This window comes from Magnolia sinica, chromosome 3, assembly GCF_029962835.1.
Source record: "Magnolia sinica isolate HGM2019 chromosome 3, MsV1, whole genome shotgun sequence".
Lineage (NCBI taxonomy): Eukaryota > Viridiplantae > Streptophyta > Magnoliopsida > Magnoliales > Magnoliaceae > Magnolia > Magnolia sinica.
The window spans coordinates 126,293,519-126,319,796 of record NC_080575.1 but is presented as its reverse complement, the minus strand read 5'-3'; the positions used below and the strand labels follow the sequence as shown (position 1 = coordinate 126,319,796).

The 26,278-nt window shown below is 39.2% G+C and overlaps 1 protein-coding gene and 1 non-coding gene across 5 annotated transcripts; both read right to left on the bottom strand.

Moving 5' to 3' along the window:
• Window positions 1-326: 326 nt before the first annotated feature.
• LOC131241206 (calcineurin B-like protein 7) lies at window positions 327-25,025 on the bottom strand. 4 transcript variants are annotated; one of them, XR_009168975.1, is made up of 9 exons: window positions 24,871-25,025; window positions 23,199-23,357; window positions 22,266-22,348; window positions 22,055-22,114; window positions 17,798-17,906; window positions 17,395-17,447; window positions 1,709-1,784; window positions 1,488-1,600; window positions 327-750 (listed from the first exon to the last, which is right to left on the bottom strand). XR_009168975.1 is itself a non-coding variant. In XM_058239935.1 (9 exons), the coding sequence occupies exons 2-9, from the start codon at window positions 23,290-23,292 to the stop codon at window positions 681-683; spliced, it is 663 nt and encodes a 220-aa protein (XP_058095918.1). In that variant the 5' UTR covers window positions 23,293-23,357; window positions 24,871-25,025; the 3' UTR covers window positions 327-680. The 4 variants fall into 4 exon arrangements, 3 of the variants coding, with proteins under 3 accessions (XP_058095918.1, XP_058095920.1, XP_058095919.1); XM_058239935.1 differs by having other exon boundaries at window positions 1,704-1,784; XM_058239937.1 differs by having other exon boundaries at window positions 1,704-1,784; window positions 23,199-23,365; window positions 24,871-24,980.
• On the bottom strand, window positions 5,530-5,636 carry LOC131241680 (small nucleolar RNA R71). The gene has a single exon (XR_009169237.1). It is a non-coding gene; the product is annotated as a small nucleolar RNA R71 (small nucleolar RNA).
• Window positions 25,026-26,278: the final 1,253 nt, after the last annotated feature.

Sequence of the window (26,278 nt, the reverse complement as noted above, 5' to 3'; positions counted from 1 at the left end):
TTCATTAGGTCACACGGACATGGATGAAGGGAAAACACAAATATCAGCTTGACTCAAAATTTCTGTGGCCCCAAGAAGTTTTTAACAGTAGGCGTTCCTGTGGTGTGGTCCACTTAGTTTTTTTTTTTTTTTTTTTTGATATACTTCAATTTTGGGCTCATGCCCTAAAATGATCTGGAAAAACGGATGGACAGTGTGGATAAGACATACATCCATAGTGGTCCAACAGAGTTCACTCAGTACGCAGTAAAAGCCTTGCTCTTCTCATAAGATCCCTGAATTCCCAAACCAACAAACACATACCACAAGAGCCAAAAACCTAGTAATCCAACCAACAATGGCCCACTTGAATGATCAAAGACCAAAAGTGAATGTCAGCGTGTATATAAAATGAATCAAAATTCAAACAATGTAAGTTACCAAACCACATGCATTTACTTCCATCTGCCCTACATTGGAAAAACCAGCTTGGAGAGTTGAAGATAGCATCCTGGTTTGCAAATAAGAGCACTTTTTCTGTATAACATCCTGGTTAGCGAACCCAGCTTTTGGGTGTTTTTAAAAACCATCATTTTCATTTACAGAAGAAGAAAAAAAAAGAGCAGGTAATTACATCTGCACCACCTTAAAGAAGGTGACGCGCAGCAACACTAGTTTCCAGAGATAACCAGTCTGTGTATTTAGGCCCTTATCTCCTCATCCTCGACTTTAGAATTCAACACGAAGCTGGGAAATGCAATGGTTATGTCCCTGAAGAATGACATTCAACATCAGAGATGTAGGAACACGATAATAGAGTATTTGGGTGAATGAGCAAATGAACCCTCTTTCCTAGCATTCATAGAGGGAGTAGCCCTTGATTGAGTTTACATTTCAAGTCAAGCAATGCGATTAAAGTTTGGAGCTGAGACCATCAAATGTGAAGGACTAGGATTACAATTTTTTTTTAATCTCAACTTAGGATAGTTATTGCAATTCAGTTTGATATGGCATCCAAACGCACCTTATGGCACACACCGACATATGCAGGTGTTCTTCACGCGCTACATGATTAAACCCCATGGATGTTTTCAATGCAGATGTGCTTACGAGCAGAATTCAAAACTCAAGGGCGAAATTTACGGTCATCTAGCCAAGTAGCAGCTGTGTGCTGAAGTGCTGAGCCAAGAGGTGCTCTCCAGTTCATGGCATGATGAACCAGTGATGGTTGGTTGCCACCCAACAGTACATGTAGCTGCTTGCTCAGTGGGACCATTCAAATACTGGCCTCTAATATGGATGGCTCAAAGAATAAGAACTGCCCTGATTGAATAACACTGGCATCCTTTTAGACTTTTCTCTTTTGAAAGTTACAAACGGACAGCTAGGGTTGCCTGTCAGTTGTGCCTTTTCAATTGCGGCCCAGCCATGGTAGGCAATGGATAGCTCAGAATCACCAGCCATATAACTACATGTATCATGGGGAGTGGTGACTATATGAAACTCACTTTAAGTAGGGAAGAGTCATATGCTTCATCAAAGATGGATTCTGTGTCACATATTCCTTCCACTCGTCCTGATCTATTCTTCCATCACCTTTTGAATCAGCTTCGCTGAATGTCTATAAAACAAGGAAATCTGAGTGACAACTTCAGAATGCACAAACTAGAGAAAGCCTAAACTATGTTAAGAAGGTATCAAATGTAATGGGCTTAATTTCACACCTTACCAACAATCGTTTCAACAACATCATCTGAGAGGCTCAGATCTGATTCACTCAAAAAAGCAACCACCATCTCTTTCAACTGTATGAGTAATAAAATCACAAGAAATAGGTTTGCATGATCAGTCCCAACACCATCAGATATTTAAATGTTAAAAAGGCAACACCAACACCAAGGTTTTTAATCAGGATATTGGGTATCATTGTATCATATATTTCACCACCGATACGGCCCTTTATCGGGCTGTTTTCACCAATACAGCCATATCAACATGGGCAATACCAGTACATACCAGGTGATACTTGTTGGTCCCATACCTTGGCCGACACACTATATAAGCAGAAGTTTTCACAAAAATGAGTTTCCTAAAACTGGAAATTATTTTTAAAATATTTCAATTGGAGTTCCAATGTTTAACCCATCACGCAAACCAAACACGGACATTGAATGTGGACCATTCACTACTGTTTTAAATCATTCATTCTTTCGTATAGGGGTGGCCCACTTGATGAGCAGACTAGCCTGAATTTTGCTTGGTCATCTTCACAGTGGGGCCACCTCAGGCGCTGCTAATCATATGTCCAACAGCTGCAAGCAGCCAGAGTGTTACGGGGCTAGAAAACCTCTTGTTACAGAGTGAATTTTTGGGAGTTAAGACCCCAGTTATTGCCTTGATTTACGAACATGGTACTATTTAACGACTCAATTTAATTGTGTTTGTGATGCAATGTGTATTTACGAGCTTGGACTGAAACAGGGTGCTAAAAGCATGGATTTAACGCTCAGAATGCACCAAGGTAAGGGATGGACCCTAGGGGACCGAGATCAATGGATGTACACGCTAGAGATCCGAGAAAACCGAGAAACTGAAGCTCAAGTGGCCTGAAAGACGTCCAAAATACAAGATCACAGAGTTCTCATCATCCGTTCGACTCGAAAATTCATATATGGTCTAAGGACCATAAATTAACCGTACACATCAAATTTGAGCCATTGGATCCTGGTGGAAGTGGCCTAACAGACAGATCAGCCCATAAACTGTTGATTCGGGGCCCACATGATATTTAGATATGCTTAACTTTTGGTCTCAACCCCTTAACTGAGATGGGACAATAGATGAACTGATCAGATTTCACATATTCATCAATGTGCGACCCACTTTGCATGCCAGGAGTGCACAGCCGACTGTGCACGCGCTGTGCACTAAACTAACACGAGCGGTCAAACAGCTCTCACCCGCAAAGAAGGCTCTGTTTTAACAATGGACGACTGAGATCTTGAAACGGGCCATCATCTGAATGAATCAGTCCAATCCAGACCGTCAGTTAGAATCCCATGGTCCATATTACCGTTTTCTAAGTGGAAGTATTTCAAATGACAGCGAAGATTGGGTTTTGATCGTCCAAATGGAAGACTGACGGTGTAAAAGAAACTTTGTGGGCCACACCGAATCCAATCCAAACTTAACCATGTTTGATTGGTTTTTCGAGATGAATCCAGTGGACAGACTGGATTTCACCGCTAATGCAGATCATGGGCCCACCAATCTTTACAGCGCAAGGACTGAGCGCAGGCTCTGCGTCTGCAAAAACCAGCTGCAGTGGGCCACTATGCGATCAAGGAGATGATCGGATCGATGATCCGATCCGTCTAGAAGATGCAAAGGGGGGGGGGTCCTGATCCTGTTCATGAAGTCAAACCAGAAATCTAGAGCCATCAGCCATCACATTTCCAAGCCGATGCCAGTCAGTTTCCAAAGATTCTGCGACTTGCGTTCTTGGCTGCGTAAAAGTCACGCAACATCACCGACTTCTATAACCGACTCTAGTCGACCTAAGGAAGACCTATATAACTGAGAGAGAGGAAGGAAAGGGGGGCATCCAAGCATCTTGGGCTAGACGTGAAGCACAGTACGAGGGAGAGAGAGTAGAGTTGTTTTTTTTCTTTTTCTTTTTGTTTAAGGGATTTAGCCTCATCATGTCGCTGAGCTAAACCTCTTAGCTAGGGCTAAGAGGTGAAGCTTGTAGCATGATGGGGAGACTTATTGCTTGTGCCTTTTGTTTAGACTGAACTGATGTTGATTTTGGTTTAATTAGGGGAATGTTTTTAGTTTTTAATGGTCTGTTATGACTGAAATTATAATGGGTCTGCGATAGCTTTAAGCATGTTCCTTTCCTTTTTATGTTTATGACGTCAGGAATCCCTGTTGTTCACCATTGTCTCCCGGGCAAGGTTGGATGACGGTACCCTTCCTAACCTTCATATCATGTTGTTTGGTTGCTAATTAGTTTAATTCTGTTGTTTACTTTGTCTCCTGGGAATGGTTTGGTGATGGAATCCATTCTAATTCATATACCTTTCATCTCTTGAAAACTATATCAAAGTAAGTTTAGTTTGATTTTCATTGTTACACCCTTAAATTGGATGAAGATGGACTCTAAGTCCAGTTAAATTCTTGAAGCAGGCATAAGATCTCCCTGATCTCTACAAGTGGATCCTCTGAATCCCTAGTTTTCTTCCTTTGAATTCCTTAAGTTTTAGATTAATATTTCACCATTATTCTTCAAATTACAATTGATTTAGATTTCATCTTAGTCTAGTTCTAGATCTACCCAGTTTCAGATAACTACAAGTATCAATTCCTTGGGATTCGACCTCGGTCTCATCGAGTTTATTACTACATCACAACCCTATACTTGGGGAGTGAACAAGTTTTTGGCGCTGTTGCCGGGGACTGACGGCTACGTTTTTTGAGATTAACTAGTTTTGGGATTAGTTTAAGATTAGGATTTTCTAATTTTAGGTTAGAATTTTTTCTGTTTTTAGAAACTAATCTGCTTTCCTGTTTTGTAGGACCTTGACATACACATTTTGAATTGGTAATATCTTTCTAATTTTCTAGTCTTTCTGTTTTCTATTTTAGATTAGGTTTTATCTTTAGAAACTTTCTAATTATAGGATTTCTTCTAATTTAGAAACTAATTGTCTTTCTATTTTAGGTTTAGAATTTTTCTAATTTGTTTTTAGAAACTTTCTATTTTTCCTTTTAGAAAATTTTCCTTTTTTAGAAACTAGTTTACTTTAGGATCTCCTGCTATTTCTAGACTTTCTATCTGTAGAAACTAACTTGGTTTGTTTTGTTTTGCAGGTTCTTAATTTAGGACTTCTATTTTGGTAACTTCCTTCCAACTCTTTTCTCTTATTTTCTAGATTTGTATTTCTTCCTTTCTTTTAGATATAGGTTTAGAATTTGAATTGAGGGTTGCGAGTGTTTCATGCCCAAGTGGGTTCGTGACAACACTCTACGTCTCAAGGAGGATTGGTTGAGGGGTTATCTATCCATCGCAGGATTAGACACCACTTGAGATCCTCAGAGTTAACTGAGGTTATGGCCGCAAATCAACCTCTTCTACCCCAACCTAGGGTGGAGGACATCCAGGATGAGAATGAGGTGCATCAAGCACCCCCGCCTCATACTTTACGAGATTATTTACAACAAGCGGCGGTGAGCACACCCTCATGCATGATTTTTTCAAAAAATATGGGACACATGAATATCAAGCCAGGGGTGATCCAACTCCTTCCAAAATTTCATGGGCTTGAATCTGAAAATCCGTATCTACACTTGAAAGAGTTTGATGAAATCATAGCCACTTTATACTTTCCTAACGTGTCTGAGGACACGGTCAGGCTGAAACTCTTTCCCTTTTCTTTGAAAGAGAAAGCTAAGACGTGGTTACATTCACTACGTCCCCGATCTATTGGCACATGGAATGACATGACAAGGGAGTTCATAAAGAAATTTTTTTCATATCACAAAACGAACACCCTTAGAAAGTCAATTATGAACTTCGCCCAAAAGGAGGATGAAACATTCTTCCAATGTTGGGAGCGGTTCAAGGACCTTGTCAGCTCATGCCCACAACACGGATTTGAAACGTGGCACATTACACACTTTTTCTATGATGGACTGACATCTTCCACGCGTCAATTGGTCGAGACAATGTGCAATGGAGAATTTATGAATAAAAATGTCGATGATGTGTGGGATTACTTGGATAGACTTGCTGAAAACACACAAACATGGGACACATACCCAAAATCAAATACCACTTCTAGGCCCACTCAATCAAAGGAAATGGGCGGAGTATACCTTCTAAAAGAGGATGATGATCTCAATTCTAAAGTGGCTAATCTCATAAAGAAATTCGAGGCCATGGAATCAAGGAAGGACAAGGGTAAGGAAGTTGTTTGCGGTATTTGTGGTTGTAACAGTCACACAACTGAAAATTGTCCAACCATATCTGCCTTTCAAGAGGTACTGACTGAGCAATCCAATGCCGTAAATAACTATTAAAGACCTTTCAATGGACCTACCTATAATACGTACAATCCTGGTGGGAAAAATCATCTAAATTTTAGTTGGAAGAATGGACAAACTGATACCCCTCAAGGTTTCTTTAATCAGACTTCACAACAACAATAAGAGAAACCTCAAGAGGATCTGATTTTAAAACATTTTGAAAAGCAAGATCAGTTCAATCAGGATATCCTATAAGTCTTGTAAGACCTTAACAAAACATTACAAGGACTTAAGGCTGAAAATACAATTGGGAATAAGCAGAGCCTCCCAGCTTAACCTCTTCCCAAACCAAAGCTCCAATGTGAAGTTGGCAACCCAAGCTCTTCAAATCAAATGAAGCACGCTAAATCCATCACCACTCTTAGGAGTGGGAAGATTATTGATAAAACCCTTCCGGTTAGGCTTGAAAAGCCTTAAGAGTCAGAAGAGGAAAATAATGATGGATCTAATGATGTCCAACAAAAATTAGAACCGGAACTTCTAGAGAAGTCAATTGCTCTATTTCCCCAACGGTTGGTTGCACCAAAACCTCTCTCTAACTCTCAGGACATTCTGGAAGTGTTGAAACAAGTGAAGGTCAATATTATTCTACTGGATGCGGTAAAATAAATACCTTCATATGCCAAATTCCTGAAAGACTTGTGTACGACCAAAAGACGGGAAAATATTCAAAAGAGAATCTTCTTAACTGAGAAAGTGAGTGCCATCTTAAAGTAAGATGTGCCACAGAAATTCAAAGATCCTAGTAGCCCAACCATACCTTGTGTAAATGAGAACTACCGAATTGAGCATGCACTTCTTGACTTAGGAGCGAGCGTAAATTTGATTCCCTACTCAGTGTACAAATAGTTAGGTTTGGGTAAATTAAAACTTTCCTTATCCACATTACAACTTGATGATCACTCAGTTCGTGTACCGAGAGGGATAATTGAGGATGTGTTGGTCCAAGTTGATAAATTCTACTACCCAGTAGATTTCATCGTCCTAGATACAGAACCCATCAGTAACATGAGCACTCAGATTCTCGTCATTCTTGGTCGTCCATTCTTTGCTATATCAAACGCAATTATCAATTGTAGGAATGAAGTCATGAGCATGTCGGGAATATGACATTGGAGTCAAACATCTTTTTCAATAACGGTAGAAATTTCAAGGATGATGGCGATTTCCACGAAATTAACATGATTGATTCTTTCGTGGAAGAGAAAACGCTTTTGACCTTATCCTTTGACCCTCTAGAGACGTGCCTGACACACTCTCATAACTTGGATGATGACATGATTAGGGAGACGTGTGCCTTGCTTGATACTGCGCCGGTGCTTGAAGTTGACCAGTGGAGGCCACAATTTGAAGAATTGCCCCAAACTGATGTCGTGCCTCTATCGTTTAACCTCTAGTCACCGAAGCTTGACCTAAAACCTTTACCCTCTGATTTAGAATATGCCTATTTAGGTCAAGAAGAGACATACCCAGTGGTGATTTCATCTCACCTTGAGAACAAACAAGAGAGTATGCTCATTTCTACTCTCGAAGAAGATAAAGGAGTTATTGAACATGTCATCATAGATCTCAATAGGATGAATGAACTCCTTTCAACTAAATATTTCGACTCTTTGGATGATTATTTGGCACACTTTGCAGATTCAAATGATCCCATGATACAAGAAATAGTGGATGCCTCGCAAGACAATACCTCGGTAGTTGTCACGGACCGAGAAAACCCTTATTTTGAAGTACCTCCTCCCCCAGATCCTGAATGGTTACCATTAATGGAGGAGGAGCCGAAAATTGAACTAAAGAGTGAAACTTCGGCGTGTGTTGAGACTACACCACCTACTACAAATTTTTCTAAATTTCATCTACTTGTAGTCTCTGATTCATCATGGTGTACTAATTTCAAAATTTTTTCTCCCACAGGTAAATCGTATATACTTTGGACACTTCAGATGATTAAAAGAAAACTTTATGCTGAGGTCCCTCAATTTCTCTGGACATTCACGTTCCAGGACATCCAAGCCTACTGTAAAACGGGCTTTTGGATGATTTTGTTGAAAAACCTTCTGAGAAATTTACCAAGATACTGGCCGACGGAAGAACCTAGATGCATGATTGAGTAGATTTTCCATGCTTTCACAGTTGAGGATTAAAATTTACTACTTTTATAGGACTAGGGTAGTTTGCTTTATGTTGTTCTAAGATAGACACTTTTATGCCATTAGGTTAGTTTGCTTTATACATTGTTTTATGATAGTTTGCTTTTGTTGGTTTCTCTCTTATGCTAACTCGCTCTTACACTGATATCTTTGGAAAGCCTCTTAATTCTTTCGTCCAGGTATTATCTTTTTATCATTCCTCTGTTACTTTCATGTCCCATATGCATTGCACGCTTATTTCTTTTACATTGAGGATAATGTAGCTTTCAGGCTGGGAGTGGGCGATTAGGTGACCTAATCAGTGTTTTCTCGGTCTTGAGCAAAAATTCTGAAAATTTTTAAAATTTTCTAAAATTTCTTGTAAATTCGATGTGATTTTGACAGCCATCTAGGGCAATTAGAATTTCAAGATACATGATGTTAGTAATTTATGACTCTTAGATTCAGTATCTGTTAGACTTCACAGTTAAGTTTGCATTGTTGATCCATGATTAGAAGTTTTAAATATTGATTGAGTCATGATTTCACATATCACATCTCGCTTACACATTAAGGTTTCAGTTTGATATTGCAAGGATTAACTTGGTAATCACTAAGCATGTAAGGAACTAGCCTGGAAAATTTGCCGTCAAGATCAATAATAATAATAATAAAAATAAAATAAAATAAAAAAGAAACCTTTAGAAAGAGTTGGGCGAATAATCTTCACCATAGGTTTGCTCCCTATAGGTGTAGATTTAATTCCCCATGGGTGATATGTGAAAAGGGTTGGGTGTACGATCTTCACCATAGGTTTACTCCCTATATGTGAGGATTTGATTCCCGTACTTGGTGTTGCTTTTAATGGAAAAATAAAAAACTGGAAGAATGAAAAGATGATCTGTAAGGCAAGTTTTGGTTTAAGTTTTAGTTATCATGAATTCTCTTGTTGGTTACCAATGATATCCTGAAATAGAGAAGTGAATTTTAATGATGATAAGTCGAGATTAGACTATACACCCATGGAACTCAATGTTTAGAATTGTTCTAATTGATGGATTAATACTTTAAACTTAACCATGAAATTTACCGTGCGCTTGAGTCCAAGGGATAGTAATGCCCAACATTCATGAATCTTAGAATTCTAGTACTGAGTGTTTTCCAAAAATCACTTGAGCTCATAGAAATTGTCCTATAATTCTCAACTTATTTTTCGCATATTTTGCTCGGGACTAGCAAAATGCTGGTTGGGGGTTGTGTTGAGGGTCAAATATTGCATATTAGACCCCAGTTATTGCCTGGATTTACGAACATGGTACTGTTTAACGGCTCAATTTAATCGTGTTTGTGATGCAAGGTGTATTTACGAGCTTGGACTGAAACAGGGTGCTAAAAGCATGGATTTAACGCTCAGAATGCACCAAGGTAAGGGACAGACCCTAGGGGACCAAGATCAATGGATATACACGCCAGAGATCCGAGAAAACCGAGAAACTGAAGCTCAAGTGGCCTGAAAAACGTCCAGAATGCAAGATCACAGAGTTCTCATCATCCGTTCAACTCGAAAATTCATACAGGACTTGAAGACCATATATTAACCGTACACATAAAATTTGACCCATTAGATCCTTGTGGAAGTGTCCCAAAGACAGATCAGCCTAGAGATCATTGATTTGTGGCCATCTAACATCTAAATATGCATAACTTTTGCTCTCAATCCCTTAACTGAGATGGGACAACAGATGGACGGATCAGATTTCACATATACATCAATGTGGGACCCACTTTGCATGCCAAGAGTGCACAGCCGACTGTGCACGCGTTGTGTAGTGAACTAACCCAAGCGGTCAAAGCACCCGCAACAGAGAAGGCTCTGTTTCAACAACGGACGGCTGAGATCTTAAAACGGGCTACCATCTGAATGACTCAGTCCAATCCACACCATCAGTTAGAATCCCATGGTCCATATTACGGTTTCCTAGGTGGCAGTATTTCAAATGACAGTGAAGATCGGGTTTTGATCGTCCAAACGAAAGACTGATGGTGCAAAAGAAACTTTGTGGGCCACACCGAATCCAATCCAAACTTGACCATGTTTGATTGGTTTTTAGAGATGAATCCAGTCGATGGACTGGATTTCACCGCTGATGCAGATCATGGGCCCACCGATCTTTACAGCGCAAGGACCATGCGCAGGCTCTGTGTGCATAAAAATCGGCCATAGTGGGCCACTGTGTGAACAAGGAGATGATCGGATCGATGATCTGATCCGTCCAGAAGATGTAGAGTGGGTCCTGATCCTGTTCATGAAGTCAAACCAGAAATCTGGAGTCATCAGCCATCACATTTCTAAGCCGACGCAAGTCAGTTTCCAAAGATTCTGCGACTTGCGTTCTTAGCTGGGTAACTGGCTACGTAATAGCCACGCAACATCACCGACTTCTGCAACCGACTCTAGCCAGGCCTCTCCACTACCCCTAGCAAGTTATAAAAGGAAAGAAAAGAGAGAGCTTAGGGATCATCTCAGCTTGGGGCTGGACGTGGAGGTAGAGAGATAGAGACAGGGAGTACAGGGAGTAGGAGTGTCTTTTGTTTTTTTGTTTTTATTTTCCTTTTCTTTTACGGTGTAGCCTCATCATGTTCATGAGTGGCTGAACCTCTTAGCTAGGGCTAAGAGGTGAAGCTTGTAGCGTGATGAGGAGACTTTTTGCTTGTGTCTTTTGTTTAGACAAACTGATATTGATTTTAGTTTAATTAAGGGAATGTTTTTAGTTTTTAATGGTCTATTGTGAGTAAAATTACAATGGGTCTGCGATAGCTTTAAGCATGTTCCTTTTCTTTTTATGTTCATGACGTCAGGAAGCCCTATTCACCATCGTCTCTTGGGCATGGTCGGATGACGGTACCCTTCCTAATCTTCATATCATGCTGATTGGTTAATAATTAGTTTAATTTTGTTGTTTACTTTGTCTCCTGGGCATGGTTTGATGATGGAATCCATTCTAATTTATATACCTTTCATCTCTTTAAAACTATATTAAAGGAAGTTCAGTTTAATTTTCATGGTTACACCTTTCAACTGGATGAAGATGGGACTCGAAGTCCAGTTGAGTTCATAAATCGACCGTAGATCTCCCTGATCTCTACAAGTGGATCCTTGGCACCCTAGTTTCCTACCTCTAAATTCTTTAAGTTTTAGATTAATTTTCACCATTATTCCTTAAATTCTATTCAATTTAGATTTCATCTTATTCTATTTCTAGTTTTAGTTATTTTCAGATTACGTACAGGTTTCAGTCCCTTGGGATTCGACCTCGGTCTCACCGAGTTTATTACTACATCACAACCCTATACTTGGGGAGTGAACATTACAGAGTGAATTTTTGGGAGTTACTTCATAATGTCTTTTTATTTTTCCAGAATTGATTTTCTCATAAGTTTCTTGTAATCGTTTATAATTTAATTGGGAGTTCTTCCATACTTGTGATGTTTGTGCTCTTTATATATTACATGAAGTGGGTAAAACTGCTTACTTATCTCCCATAACATTTAGTCTCTTCTAAGCTATTGAGGTTTTCCTTAACATGGCATCAGAGGTTAGGCCATGACATTAAGGGATCGTTTGGATAGTACGTTGCTTAAGATAAGCTACTTATGCCACAAGTAACTTATCTTAGTTTCTACTTATTAAGAAGATAAGTATGTTTGGTAAACAACATACTTATCAGCTTCTCGTCTCTTTCGTCTCTCATGATACCTCTTCTTCAACAACTTATGAAAAGTAGAAAGGCTAAAAAATTAACAAAAGTGATTAAGTACTTTTTAAGTAAAAAAGTTACTTATAACTAATCATAAACCAAACTTACTTATTTCATAAGTCACTTATCTACTGTTGTAAGTAGAAAGAGTAACTTATTTGGTGGTATCCAAACAGGCCCTAAGCAAGATTAAAATCAGCTTTTGACTGCTGAAAACCCATGCTTGTTTTCATCCTTGTCTCTACACAGAAAAAAGTTCAACCTGCTTTGATTGAGTTCAAGACTATGCAGACTTAATTTCCAAAGTGCAGAAAAGAACAAAATTTTCAGATCTGTGCACAGCTATAGTACATGATCCAGAGTAGATCCCATGCAAATCAAGGCTATGTGCAGATTGAGGTCAACTATTTGCAGTTTTTACAAAGATGGTAATGCAGGGGCATTTTCACACCGGGTTCGGGTGGGGTGGCCTGTGTGAAGTGGGGCACACTTGGGGTGGGCGGCACATGTGAGGTGGGACCCATGTGAAGTGGGGTCCGCGAGGGGGGTTCGGCCGAGGGCCTGACCTGGGCTATGGGATAAAGGGATTGATTCGCCACGCTCTATCAATTCGAGCTTTTAGAGCCAGTGGCTAGTTGTCTTGCATCAAAAGTGGTATCAAAGAGGGAGATCTCGTGTTCAATACTCCTCACCGAGGGTGATTAATGCAAGGGTATTTTCACACCTGGCTCGAGTGATGAGGTGCCTTGGCAACCATAACCCTTGACCCAAAACAATCCATATACCTCTAGATGATCTTGACCTAATAGGAATACCTAATTGATCATCCCTTAGCCTTGGGAACCCAAGTGGAGCTTTCCATGGCATCGAAGGCCACCTCGATGGCATCAATCGAGAATCAGAATTGTCCGATGAGAAATACACATACATTATGATTTTCTCGATGCAATCGGGGTCCCCTTCGATGGCATCGAAGGATCGCTCTGGTGGCTTGATGGTTGTCGAGATTGGATGGCCTACTACCTAAAGAGAAAATTCAGCGGACGACAAAAGCACGACCTATAGACAGCAACAATTGAAGATTTGATATTCCACCATGTTGTGCTTAAGGGGAGTTGTGGCTTGTCTTCTTCTTATATGTTCCAAGCTAGGCATGATTGATATTCATGCTCTAGCTTGAGGGAGAGTGTTAGAGTATAGGATACGTGTGTGCAATTGTACAAGTATAAATATATACCATATACCATAATCTATAGATAGCTATATGGGTGGATTTATGTATATCTATTAAGATCTCCTACATATCTCTATGTATCTCCCATATCTTCTATATTCCTATCATTCTCAATATAATAAACAATTTGTTGTTTCAACAAGGTAGTCGCTTATGGAGTAATGTGGATGAATCACCTGCACTTTAAGCAATTGCCCTAACCCATAACAGTCCACACCTTGAGCTGAGCAACAAACCAGCCCATCATAGTTTGCATTCAACTGAGGCTTGTCGCTAGTCCCCATCCACTTCCTATAACGACCCTAAATTTTCAAGCCATATGAGAACCAGACTAACCAAATCAATAATTTGGTTTTGTGGTTATTAACAAAAACCAAGCACGTAGCCTAGTTGGTAGGGGTACTATTGGTGGAAGGATGAGTCAAGGGATCATCCTAACACCATGGGAGTTTTTATTTTTGCCAAATTCCACAAAACCCTAGTGAAATCTTATAGATCCAGGGCTCTTTCTCTATTTAAAGGGAAGGTCCGCAAGAAATTCCTGCAGAAAACCGTGAAGTTAAGACTTAAGATCAATCGTGAGAGAGAAAGAGAAGCCTCTGCTGGTAAGTTTTTACCAAGTTCTCTTGTAATTTTTCTGAATTCTCCATCTAAAAACCCCTAAATCTAACCAATAAACGTGATGGATTAGCCCTACGTTCATCGTTTTGATCTCTGGAGAAGTTTTGAAGGAAAAGCTTTTGTGTGAGATTCTGTATTATGGGATATCGGCTTTGAGAAATCCAGTTGTATCAGTCTAGGAAGATTCGAATCGAAGGATCCTAAAGCTGGACCATGTTAAAACCTTGAATCCTAGGGTGATTCGACTGAGGGATTTCCCACAACGATCCACGAGTAGGCTAGACACAGGTGCATTCAAGGTGTACCAACGAAGAAAGTGCCAACCACAAGTGCCGACCTTGTGAATAGGCGAATATTGAGGAGCTGAAGACCTTTCACATGTGATTGGACATATAGAAGACCCCACTTAGGGAAGACACATGTGAAGGAAGATTGGAGAAATAAGACCGAGCGCCCAAACTTTTCCATACCTATGTTATTTGCGCATTTTTTTGACTTAGTTAGGGGTCTTTTAGTAATCTTATATCTTTATTTGCTTATCCTAGGGGTATTTTAATAATTTTATGTCTTTATTTGCTTATTTAAGTAGGGTAAAGCCCTACACGAATTTCAATTATTGATTAATGAAAAGCAAACCCTTTGGTTGCCTCCTTCCTCTCTTCTCTCTCATGGTGCTTCTCTCCCCTTGATCTTCTTCTTCTAATTTCTTCTTGTGCCCCTCCAACTTCTTCAAGGTAATAATTTTCTTCCTTCTATTTTTCAGTTTTGGCTAATCCTTCTTCGATCAAAATCTTAAGAACCGATCTAAACCCTAAATCCCCAAATTCTCAAATCCCTAATCCGAGAAATTTCTTAGTTCTTCGGACTAGTGATCTTCATTGATCGATTGGGTGTGACCATGCAAGATCGAGAGGTCTCATCCCTCGCCGGATCCAACCTAAGTAGTAATTGAATTCCATAATTCATGGTTGTAGTGATGGCCTGCTCCATTGCATGTTTCCTTTATGATTTTCTCAGTTATGTGATTACTACTAGAATTTTAGATCATTTATTCCTTTTTTTTTCCGTTGTTTAATTATCTCCATGAGCATGCATCATAATTAGGGCTGTCCTGCGTCACACGAGTAGGCTAGATGATGTTAGACAATGTTGTAAAACAGTTTTTAACCAACGATTACAAATTTACAGATATTTTGGATCTAAACAATCCTTTGATTATTCTAAATTTCACAATGAGAAAAACCATTGGATGGATTAGACCCAATCCAGGAATTGATTGAATTCACAAAAGCTAAGAGTTAGAGGAGAAAACCTAAAAATTTTGGAAAATCGAATTGTGTAACAAAACCTAGCTGACTTCAGTCAATTGATCAAAACTGATGTTCGATCGATCGAACGTGTCACTTTTGTCCAACAACCAAGTCGAAAAATCATATCATGGTTCGATCGATCGAAGTCCAAGTTCGATCGATCGAGGGTCTCCTCGAGCAGTCTCGATCGATTGAGGGTACCGATTGAGAATGACCAAATCTGTCCGGCAACTAAATTAAATTAATCTGACCTGTTTCGATCAATTGAAGGTGGCCAAATTTATCTAAAGACTTGAGATGTTAAATCCTGAATTTCACCGATCTATAACCGATCGATTGAATGCATTGATCAACAGTTTCCTTTTTAGTTTTCAAATTTAGTTTAAAGGAGTAATGGTAGGTCATCTTAATTTGATCAAAAGTGGACCCTACTTGATGGGATAACTTAATTGAATTCATGAATTGTTAAATCATCTTAATAGGGATTCAAATTCTAGATTCCAAAGCGTTTGAATACTCAACAAATTCAACTCTAATACGAATAGATAAGTGAATCCCAACGTGTCTCATACATATAAGGTTAAGATCAAGAATATGATTGTTGTGATTGTCGTGATTGCTATGATTGTCATGACCGATGTAATTGATTATGGTGCTATTTGATTGTGTTTCTTGTCGTATGATTTACATTATGAATAATTGTTAATACGAATTGTGTATGTGACATGCAAAGAATTGATGACATGAATCCATGATTTCCTCCAAGTGAGATGTGTATGTTGGTCACCCATGACAAATCATAGACATTGAGCATACATTACATGCATCCATAGCATTCCTATGTTGATTCCTATAGGCATGCTCTAGATGACTTCATGCACACCTCGTGCCTAGGTTCCTAGGGGATCTCCCTGAATGGTTCTCCTATTAGATTTGTTGCCAGATACCCACATTAGTGAAAGCCTACTCACGGAGTAGATGTGTACATTGCCCATGCCTACCTACGGTAGATGTCTGACGGGTACAAATTTCTCATCCCTACCTACGGTGGATGTCTAAAGGGTACAGATTCAGGTTGACGGATATTCAACCCAAGCAAGTAGATGATCATCCCACTTGACATGCATCTCATGACACTCGGCATCCATACTCACGTTTGCATACATAACATTCCATTTTGCTATGCTATCTGATGTTGTGCTATGTATGAACCACGTTGGGTTTACTCACTAGCTGGCCGGCTAACGTTGTGGATTGACAACCGTACAGAGATGCAAAGACAGGTAAACTAAATCAAGTGCCGGAGAATGTGGCTAGGTTGGCGGATGAAACATAGGACCAATGGCCGTATCTAGCAGAAGATGAACTTGTCGCATTGGAAGGATAGCTTGTTTACACAGCTGATTAATAGGAGATTTATCTTCCATTCATTTTCAGTTACTGATGTTTAGATTAAATTTGAAATTGTTTATAATTGTGATTTGGTTTAACGGCATTTGATATTCTAGTTGAATAAAGTCCCAACTGGGTGAATGTAGTTTAGTTTTGGAATTTCATTAAATGGCTGAGAATATGATGGAATTGGTATTGGAATAGACATGTGATTTGTGGATGTGTGGATGTTAATGTGGTGAAAACTTAGAATACATTAAATTACGTCTCTCATCAACTGTATGATAAGTGGAATTATGTACACTTGGTGTACGAGTTATGGACCATAACTCGGGTTTGAGGGTGCACACTCTGTATTCAATTTTCAGGGCGTGACGCTTCCCTATGATAATTTCAAGCACTCTTTGACTCTCTTTCAGAGTCATTTTCACCTTTCTCTTGCGGCACTTGTTTGCATGATGTATCTTAGGATCACCACGATCAAATGGTATAAGATAAACCCCACTTTCACACAATCAGACCGTAGATCAAGGCACTTCTCACATCAGAAAAACCATCCGCATAGCCACATCTAACACTACATGGGTCAAGCATGGTGTCCAAGGATAGGAGAGTAAAGCAAAGACTTCAGATTCAATGTGTATCATTCAAAGGAATTAGTTTATTTCTGGAGTCAACGATATATAGCCAAACCAATTCACTACATGTACAGGGAATTTTTTCTTCAATAGGACATAAACTAGCATGAAAATTTAATAGCACGAAGCAAATCCACTACAATCTTTATGAATAAATGGGATTAACATATGCCAAAAGTTGTAAAGAATTGAAATGAAGGTATGACAATGGGAATGAAACTAAGAAGATTTTGTGATACTCACCTCATCACGTTCAATGTAGCCAGTCTGCCTTAAATCATACAATTTAAATGCAACTGCCACAAGATATTTCACCAAATTATAACCCATCAATGGTGTCAACAGCAGAAAAGCAAAACACAATGAGAAAAGAATCAGTCCTTATTATCTATTATTGAAGTAATTTGAAAGAAAAAAAAATTGTCATGTATTTGACATTTGGACGCTTTTATTGAGTACCTCTCAAGAATCATGAAAATCCTCAGTGTATTTGAAATATGAATCACAACTAACTGCACATAGTTCTGAGGCATCACATCACATCATGTGAATCTTACAAAAACCACCAGGTTTTTCACTAAAGAAAGAGAAATTATAACTATTGGATGAAGTTGTGCTAGGTTGCCAGAAAACACGATTTTCTTACATGCAATTTTCTCTGATTCTGGAGTGTTTGGGTGAAAGACACTCAGCGATCGAACAAATTCCCCAAAGTCAATTGCCCCATTATGTTTAAGATCAAACAACGTAAATATCTGCAAACAATTACCGAGAAAGATTGGGATTGTGGAAAGTGGAAACCACAAAATTATGATGCTAGATATCAATTTATGGTTAAATTTGTTGAATGTGAACCAGTGATGCATGAAGTCCATGATAAATTCAGATGCTTATAAAAACAACTGACCATTGTGAATTACATCTTCAAGAACATAGACAAATATACGACTTCAGTCTACCATTATCCCTACTGAAAACTAGGAAACCCCAATGATAGGTAGAAACCAATACAAGTAATTACAGGGCATTCAAGAAGTTCCAAATTTACGACTGAAATTACATGACAACATGGCTGCTTTTATAATAAGATCACCTAACTGATTGTGGTCAAGCAAATCAAAAGATTTTTATGCAACAAACATTTGCGAAATAAACAAGAAAGACAAGGACACAAGTTCATCTGTGATCGCTGGTTGGATTTTTTTCTCAACAGCCCAGAAATTTCAGGGCCAAGCCCAAGCCCAGATGAAGGAAGAAGATGAGGAGAGAGAAGATGGCAAGGCAATGGCCATATGGGACTGTGGGAGCCCATTGCACAATTCCTTCCAGTTCATTGCTCTCTCCCATCTACTTGGCCATAATCTGATGGCCTTGCCATACTCAGGTGGGCCAGGGAGATTGAATGGCCAATCCTCCAACAGTGCAGATGGGATCTCATCAGGTGCGAGGTGGGGCCCACCAAGGACTAAGGTGGATTTGGTAAGTGGGAGAATGTGGAAAGCAAAGGGTGGATGGAGAAAAGAGGAAGGAGAAGATGAAGAAGTTCAAGTCTATGTTTCATGGATTTCGGAATCCTTTTTTTCTGGAGGAAATAGTGTCATGGAATAAGTGGGATTTCTTGGATTTTGGAATCATGGAATGGGTGGGTGGGTGCAGTGTACCAACTTCAATATGGGTATGTTTCTACCACTGTTTGGGGGGTGGGTGGGCAGCAGGCAGGGTTGGGGGAGAAAGAAAAGAAAAGTTCTCTATAGTCGATGTTGAAACTTTTGTAACTTTGAGATTCAGACAGTAGACCAACCATGCTCCAGAATATGCAAAAGAGTGAGACGAAGTTCTAGATATCATATAATTACTTTTGACTATGGAACATTAGTACCATTTCAATTTATTGATAGATATACCACCAAATTATTCAGGGTAGTGAATGCCATCCAGTGATATTTAAATATTTTGCAGAGAGAACGGCTTTATTCTTCTGCCAACTGTTCCACAGATTTCGTAGTGCAACAGTAGTTTCTGAAATGTGAAATCAAACTTTATAGCCATAATCACATCCCAGATGAATCAAGACCACCTGAATCTAGAGTTTTTGAGAAGCTTTTTAAAGCATGTTGTCACCTCATATAGAATTCCTTCAAGATGAGGTTGAAAGTAAAACCAGAACACTTAGTAACCATTTGTAAATTATTTATGGCATTACATTTAGCTGGGAAAAGGCAATAATGATGACGACAATGACCCATGATGATGATTTCTGCCTTTACCTTGTCATGTATTTAACTCATTAGCGATTTGTTATTAAAACTGTGAAGAATGTTTCTCGTATAATTAGATCTGGGTGAATGAAGTTGAGATGTGCCTCCGGAGCTTGATGTGATCACTGCATACCAATAAAACTGAAGAGGATATTTTATAGGCTACCTACGAGACCATCCATGCTTTGTGGGACAGAATGTTAGGCATTCAAGGAACAACACAGTCATAGGACAGTACAGCTGACATGAGGATGTTGTGATAGATATAGATGAGTTGTAAGGCAAGGATACAATTACTTAGGAATGCATTTGAGGGAACTTAATAAGATGAGGGAAAGTAGACTCAGGTCGTTTGGCCATGTGCAACGGAAACCAAGAACTACACCGGTCAAAAGGAATGAGATGGTTCAAGTTGAAGGCTCTAAAAGGGCAAGGGAAGGCCCAAAAGGACATGCGTGGGTTGAGGTAGTAAGAAAAGATTTGGTGGCCTATGGTTTAATTGAAGATATGATCCCTGATTAAGTGGAATGGCAGAACAGGTGTAGCCAACCATGATTAGCTGGGACAACGCTTAGATGTTGAAGATGATGAATCAATAAAAACCATGCAGTAACAGAGATGATTACAGACCCAATAGTGAAAGAAGGCTTTAGAAACCCAATAGGTTATCCAGCAAACTCACTACTCAAATGCATTGGGTTTTACCAATATTAGATAGATAATGATATGGCTGACTCCGAATAGCCAGGACAAGGCCCTGATGATGATGACAAGTAGATATTTATATGCTGCTTCAGAGAGTGGTTAATCGAAGTGGCAGACCGACTACCTAAATTAGAACATAAAAATTATATCCAAGTAAAAGCTTATCACCAACTTCTGCATAACCTTTCAGAAGTCTAGCAAAGCCCTTATATCAATCTAGCAATATTATATGTGAGAATACTTGAGTGGTAAACCTAAACAATAATGTTGAAAGAAAGAGAGACACTAATGTAAAATTGTCTAGGAAGTGAATAGAGGCAATTATATTTGTTTCCATCCAATAGAGCTTGGTGTTGCCAGAATTTTATTTCCATAATCCATAGTCTGAAAAATCTTACGAGCCCCAATATAGCAATTGAGAATTCAAATTGTTGAGATTATTGCATCTCCGGCAGTTTTAGGAAGTGGGTCCTAACCCATTCTGAGAGAATCATGTGCTTGTGAAGAGTTTGGTTAGAGAAAACTATTTCTATTCTGTGCAGTTATGCATGTGATGAGAGTGAGGAATTCTCTCCTCTCTCTCCTTCTATTTGTCGCACAATTGATATTGATAGGAAGCCCATGCTCATCGTGCATGCACAGAATGGACTTGGGACGTGAAACCTATCTAATAGCCAGTTGATAGTAAGCAGATGTGTGTATGAGTGTAGACGTGTGTAGTTAGTCTGATTCTTCTCTTTGTACATAAGTGAAGGTTGCAGTTGGAGCATTCACATGTGTAGAAGATGTGCAGAAGCAAAGAGGTTTGGAACAGTGGGGTGGTTTAGTTACCTCCTCTGCTGTGTGTGTGTGGGTGGGTGTGTGCACGTGGCATTGTAAATCTACATACATAAAAAGATGCAAAGAAGGTCTAAGTGAAAGTCTTTTAAATCCAGGTTTACGTGAATGCTAGAGAATCCAAGTGTTTTATGCTAGTGTGCTATTCTAGAGGCGTATGGCCAGAAAGGTGTGTATGTGAAGGCTTTTGTTCTGTGTTCATGAAATCAAGTGATGCCCACGTACTCAAGTATTCATGTTTATATTACATTTTCTTCTTCTAATATTCTACCAACAATTTTGTGTGTTTAATACATTCTGGCACTCTCATTATATTGGTAGTTTGAGGTTGTCTAGCAATAAACACTTCGGTGTGTTAGTACAATTCCTTGTAGTGGCTTGAGACAGCCCAATGAAAAAACACTCCAGTGTGATAGGAACCATCCCTCATGGCAATCTCAGAGGTTTGCATTCTAGTGTGCCCGCATTCTCTTTTATACCCTCAATACACGCCTCAAAGTTTCGAATGCAGGCGTTCCAACTCATCCACTGTGCTGGAAATACCAAGTTGGCACATGGGGGCACACACATGCAAAGTGACCAATAGGATCCTTTGACCAAGTCAATACTATCCCAAAATGGCTAAACTTATCCCACTGAGAAAATGTGATGATGATTAAGAAGGGCTGTTCCTCCCAGTATTGTTGCAACAAATCCGAGGGCAGGATCATACACTCACTGATATAAGAGGCACACTCATGGGTGCTGACTGCTGATTGATACCTAAGATAAACAAGGCCTCTTAGATCTGCTTATAGAATATCCGACAAGCCGGCGATCAACAGCCTCACAGCACCAGCCCTCACTTCAGCTTATGTCTAAGGTAACTCATAACCAAAAGAATGCTAATACTTTGAAAGAAGAAAAGCATGCACTACGGATTTATTTGCTTCATAAAAATTCTGTAGCCATTGCATTAGTTGGTAATGATAATTTTGAAGGTATTGCTTATCTGTATGGAGATATGCTAAAGTGCTACCTCCACCAGAACATTTAAAATTGCAACAACAAAACTAAGACATTAGATAAGAAATCAATACAATACTGAAAACAGAGAAGCAAACCCTGTCTGCAAAAAGATTCTGCTTGTTGCTGTTCTTGAATAGTGCAAGCTGGAACTCTTCCTGTCAGAGAGAGAGAGAGAGAGAGAGAGAGAGAGAGAGAGTTAATACTTATTGCATAGTATGTGTCTAGAAAAACCATCAATAAGACTAATTTTAATGCGCGCGCGCGCGCACGCACACACACACACACTTCAGAACCAAATGTAAATACCTTGTGAATAAGTCCATCGTCAGTAATGGAACTGCTTAGTTTCTTAAATAGTTCATATAAAGCTTCCACTTCGCTCACAGTAACTGCCATGAAGTATTCCAGGTTTTAATAAGTATGGATGTTAAGAAACTGGAAATCCACATAGAGTAAAAAAATAAGTAGACTTCACAAATTTTGCATCATTATTCAATCAATTCTAATGACATATGGCTACAAGATTCACATTTCAAGCAAATTTTGACAGACATCTATCAAAATTTCTAAGGTATGTAGAAACATTCCATGCATGTGCCTTTTCATTGAACTCATATCCTTGAACTTCAATATTATTGCAAATACATGTCTGCAGTTGGTACTTGCATACAACAGCGCTAAAAGTAACCAACTAAAGCATAAAGGAACTGAAATAGAAAGATTAACAACCTACTTAAATTGGCTATTGACTCCCCTTTCTAGCTACGGAGATCAATTTGGACAAGTCAGAGAGATGAACAAAGAGAAAGTATAGGGTCCTGATGCATGAGGACAGTACAGTGTCCTGACAGTCCACGCAAGAGGGTCCCATGGTTTGGGGATCCGAAGCATTGATTTAATGCACCCCATCATAGATAGATGATGCATAAAAATTCTCCAGATCAGAAGATATGGATACTGCAAACATCATCATCATCTTGCAAACTGTGGCCTAAAATGGATGTTAAGTAAAAACGATACAGCAGTACTCCAAGAAAAGGCCAAAGATTAGACATTTAGCATCTCCAACATAGAAGATTTCTTGGACGTCCCCCATCCACGTGCGGGATCCATCAGTTCAACAGTCTGGAAGCGAACCATGGGACCCACTTTTACAAACTACATGCATTACAGCATTAGGACAACGTGTTCATCCTGGTGCATCGGCACCTGATATTTCATCCAAAAGTACATACTTACAGGATGTTTCAGAAGCAAGAATGGTAGGATCCTCATATCCAGGTGGCTGTTTGATGCGCTTCGTGCAAACACAGCCCATGAAAATGGCCAGCATAGCTCAAATATGAAACAGTACAAGGCCAACTGTCTCTTACGTCTAATGTTTTGTGAAATACGGACCTGCCAACCTCCAAATGAAACAAATGTTTCAACAAGATACTGCAGAGAAGTAAATATGCAGTCGAAAAATTCTAGAAAATCAGTTTCTTATTAAACAAGTTCTTATAACTTCAGCACAGCATTTAGAATAGTTTAAAAGCTTGAAAAAACTTGACTCAATCATATTTCATCAATACTCAGAGGGGGGAAAAAAAAACTCAGCCCAAAATCTACAAAAATCGGAAGAAACTCGAAAAGATAATACTCAACTCGAGACACCAAGACTAAAATATTTGTATATTATTATATTTTAGATATTAAATATTACAAAATCTTGGTGTCCAAGGCTCAAAAAACCCAATTATTCGACTTGTCAGACATTCGAGTTTTTAAACCTTAGTATTTTATTTTATTTTTTGCATATGAACATTTTCAGTTCAAGGTACACTTGCCTTTGCTAAGGGTCAGTTTGGATTTAATATCGAACTGAAGTGAAATTAATAATCTAATAAGGTGGTAAAGAACAAATAAAATTTCCCCAGCATTATACTGATCTACGAAATAAATAAATAAACCCTAGCATTCCTATTAATGGTTTAGCCTCCAAGTTGCTAGAATTTTTTTCCCTTTTTTCAAGTTGGACATGAAAGAAATGAAGACTGAGAACCATCACTAATTGTTAGCATGTGTTCTTGAATTAGCTGACCACTCATGATCCAAGCCACACATCCAGCCAAACCCAGACTAAATTTCCAGTACCAGCATATAAATAGCAAAAGGAAAAAAAAAAATTTGAAAGTATCACCAAGAACACGAACTCCCTCCTTCTCCCTCTCTGTCATCTACAGAACCATCCACTAATTTCTTTTTCAGTGAAGAGGAATATTATCATACATATATACAAGCTTTTGATTCCGAAAAGTGGGGCCTGCAATTGATTTTCCAGACTATTGGTCTGTCATATGATTGCATCCCACCATGGATGGACCACAACCCAAAATTCTCCTCAATAGGACAACCTTAACCTTTTAATTTGTGACCTACAGATCGTAGGTTATGAATAGAACTACACACAAACAGCGGACCGCATTCAACGGAAAAACACAACATTCGTCACTAGAAAATACAGATATGGAAGCAACATGCAGACGATCCCGATTACCAGACCATGGGCCCCACTCATGATAATTGAAACATGCAGTGGCATATCATACAATTCCTCTTCAGTAAATGCCAGAATGTTACTAAAAAGGCCATCATCAATGATTCTTCTGTTTCATTAACCGTAATCGACCATGAATCAAAAGAAACAAAATCAGACCATAATCTTTGATACTACAGCAGAAATGCAGAAGATTTCAAGAACGGTTCCCAAAATCAAGATTCAAGAAAAAAAATTTGAAGAAGAAGAGCTGGTCAAAATATGCATCGATTGCGAAAATTCTCGATCCGAAAGAGTGATGAAATTCATGAAATGACTGAAATTTCAAAAAAGTAATCGAATCGAATTGACTAGAATCTGATCTGGGCTGACCTTTTCTTTCCGAAGCCCTCTTCTTTTAACCGCTTTTCTGATGGATTTTCAACGCTCCCATTCTTCTGCGTTTTATATCCCCCTGGCATTGAATTTCCTACTTCCCTCCAAAAGTCCGCCTAGAAGCAATTCCAACGGGCTGCGCTAGCCCGACTTGCGTAGGCACGCGGAGGGTCTGACTCTCGCGAACTGATTGCCACGTGGGACAATCATGCATTAGATCCACACCGTCCATCATCTGTGCCATCATATTTTCACCATGGATCCTGACTTTAGGTAAATACTACTTTGGTAGGCCACAATATGTAGAACAAGGTAAGGTCATGCATAAGTAAACTCCGTGGGGCCCAACGTGATGTATGTATCTTATCCACTCCGTCCATCCGTTTTTCCTGATCATTTTAGCTGTTTTCCCATTTCATTTTGCATGAGCCCAAAATTGGAAACAGTTGTAATTGAACGCCCACCGTTGAAAACTTCCGGAGTCGATATAAATTTTACATCAAGCTGATATATTTATTCCTTCGTTCATGTCTATTTGAGGTTATGTACAAGTTCAATGAAAAATAACCATCAGTTGGCCCTATGAAAGTTTCAACGGCGGATGTCATTATCTCCACTGTTTCCTATGGTCTGGTCCATTTGAGATTTGGATATTCTTCAAATTCTACATTATTGTTGAAAATGAGCTGAAAAAATGTATGTACGGTGTGGATATGATACATACATCTCGGTGGGCCCCACAGCGTTTACTTAGCACGCTATAGCGTGCTTAGTTACTGAGTATGCAATCGGGCGTCCACGCACATGAGTCTCGCAATGTCCCGGTTTTCAGGGAACCCGTTCATCCTCATCTGGTTAGTCGGATTAACGGATTGGATGGAGTATAAACCTACGGTTGACCCCAATACAAATTTGAACGATTTTAATGGTGAGACTTCGCATCTCAGCTGTTTCACAATTGTGTAACCCACCTAAGTATTGGATGACCTGTTTTTGAGGCTCCTGTCCAAAGAGAGGGTGGCGCACCTGATGGACGGGGTGGATCTTATCCACATGGATTCATTCGAAAGTAACGTCCCCGTTAGTATCTTACATCTCACACGTGCGGTATATTAATGAGGAGATGAGGTATGTGATGCTCAGGCTGCGCATGAGGCTTAATACGCATGCACTCATAAATTTTGCACGTGGCATGTCTTAACCTGAAAAAGACGGACTAGATTGTGTATCCCCACTGTATTCAAGTCACTATACCAAGATAAGATTGGCTGAACAAGATTAACCTCTGATCCGTGGACAACTGTTTGAGGGAATATAACCGTTGGATATTTTACATTTTAACCGTCCAATTAATATCCAGAAATTCGACATTTAGACAATCAAATAAGCTTGAGTCGTGATAGAT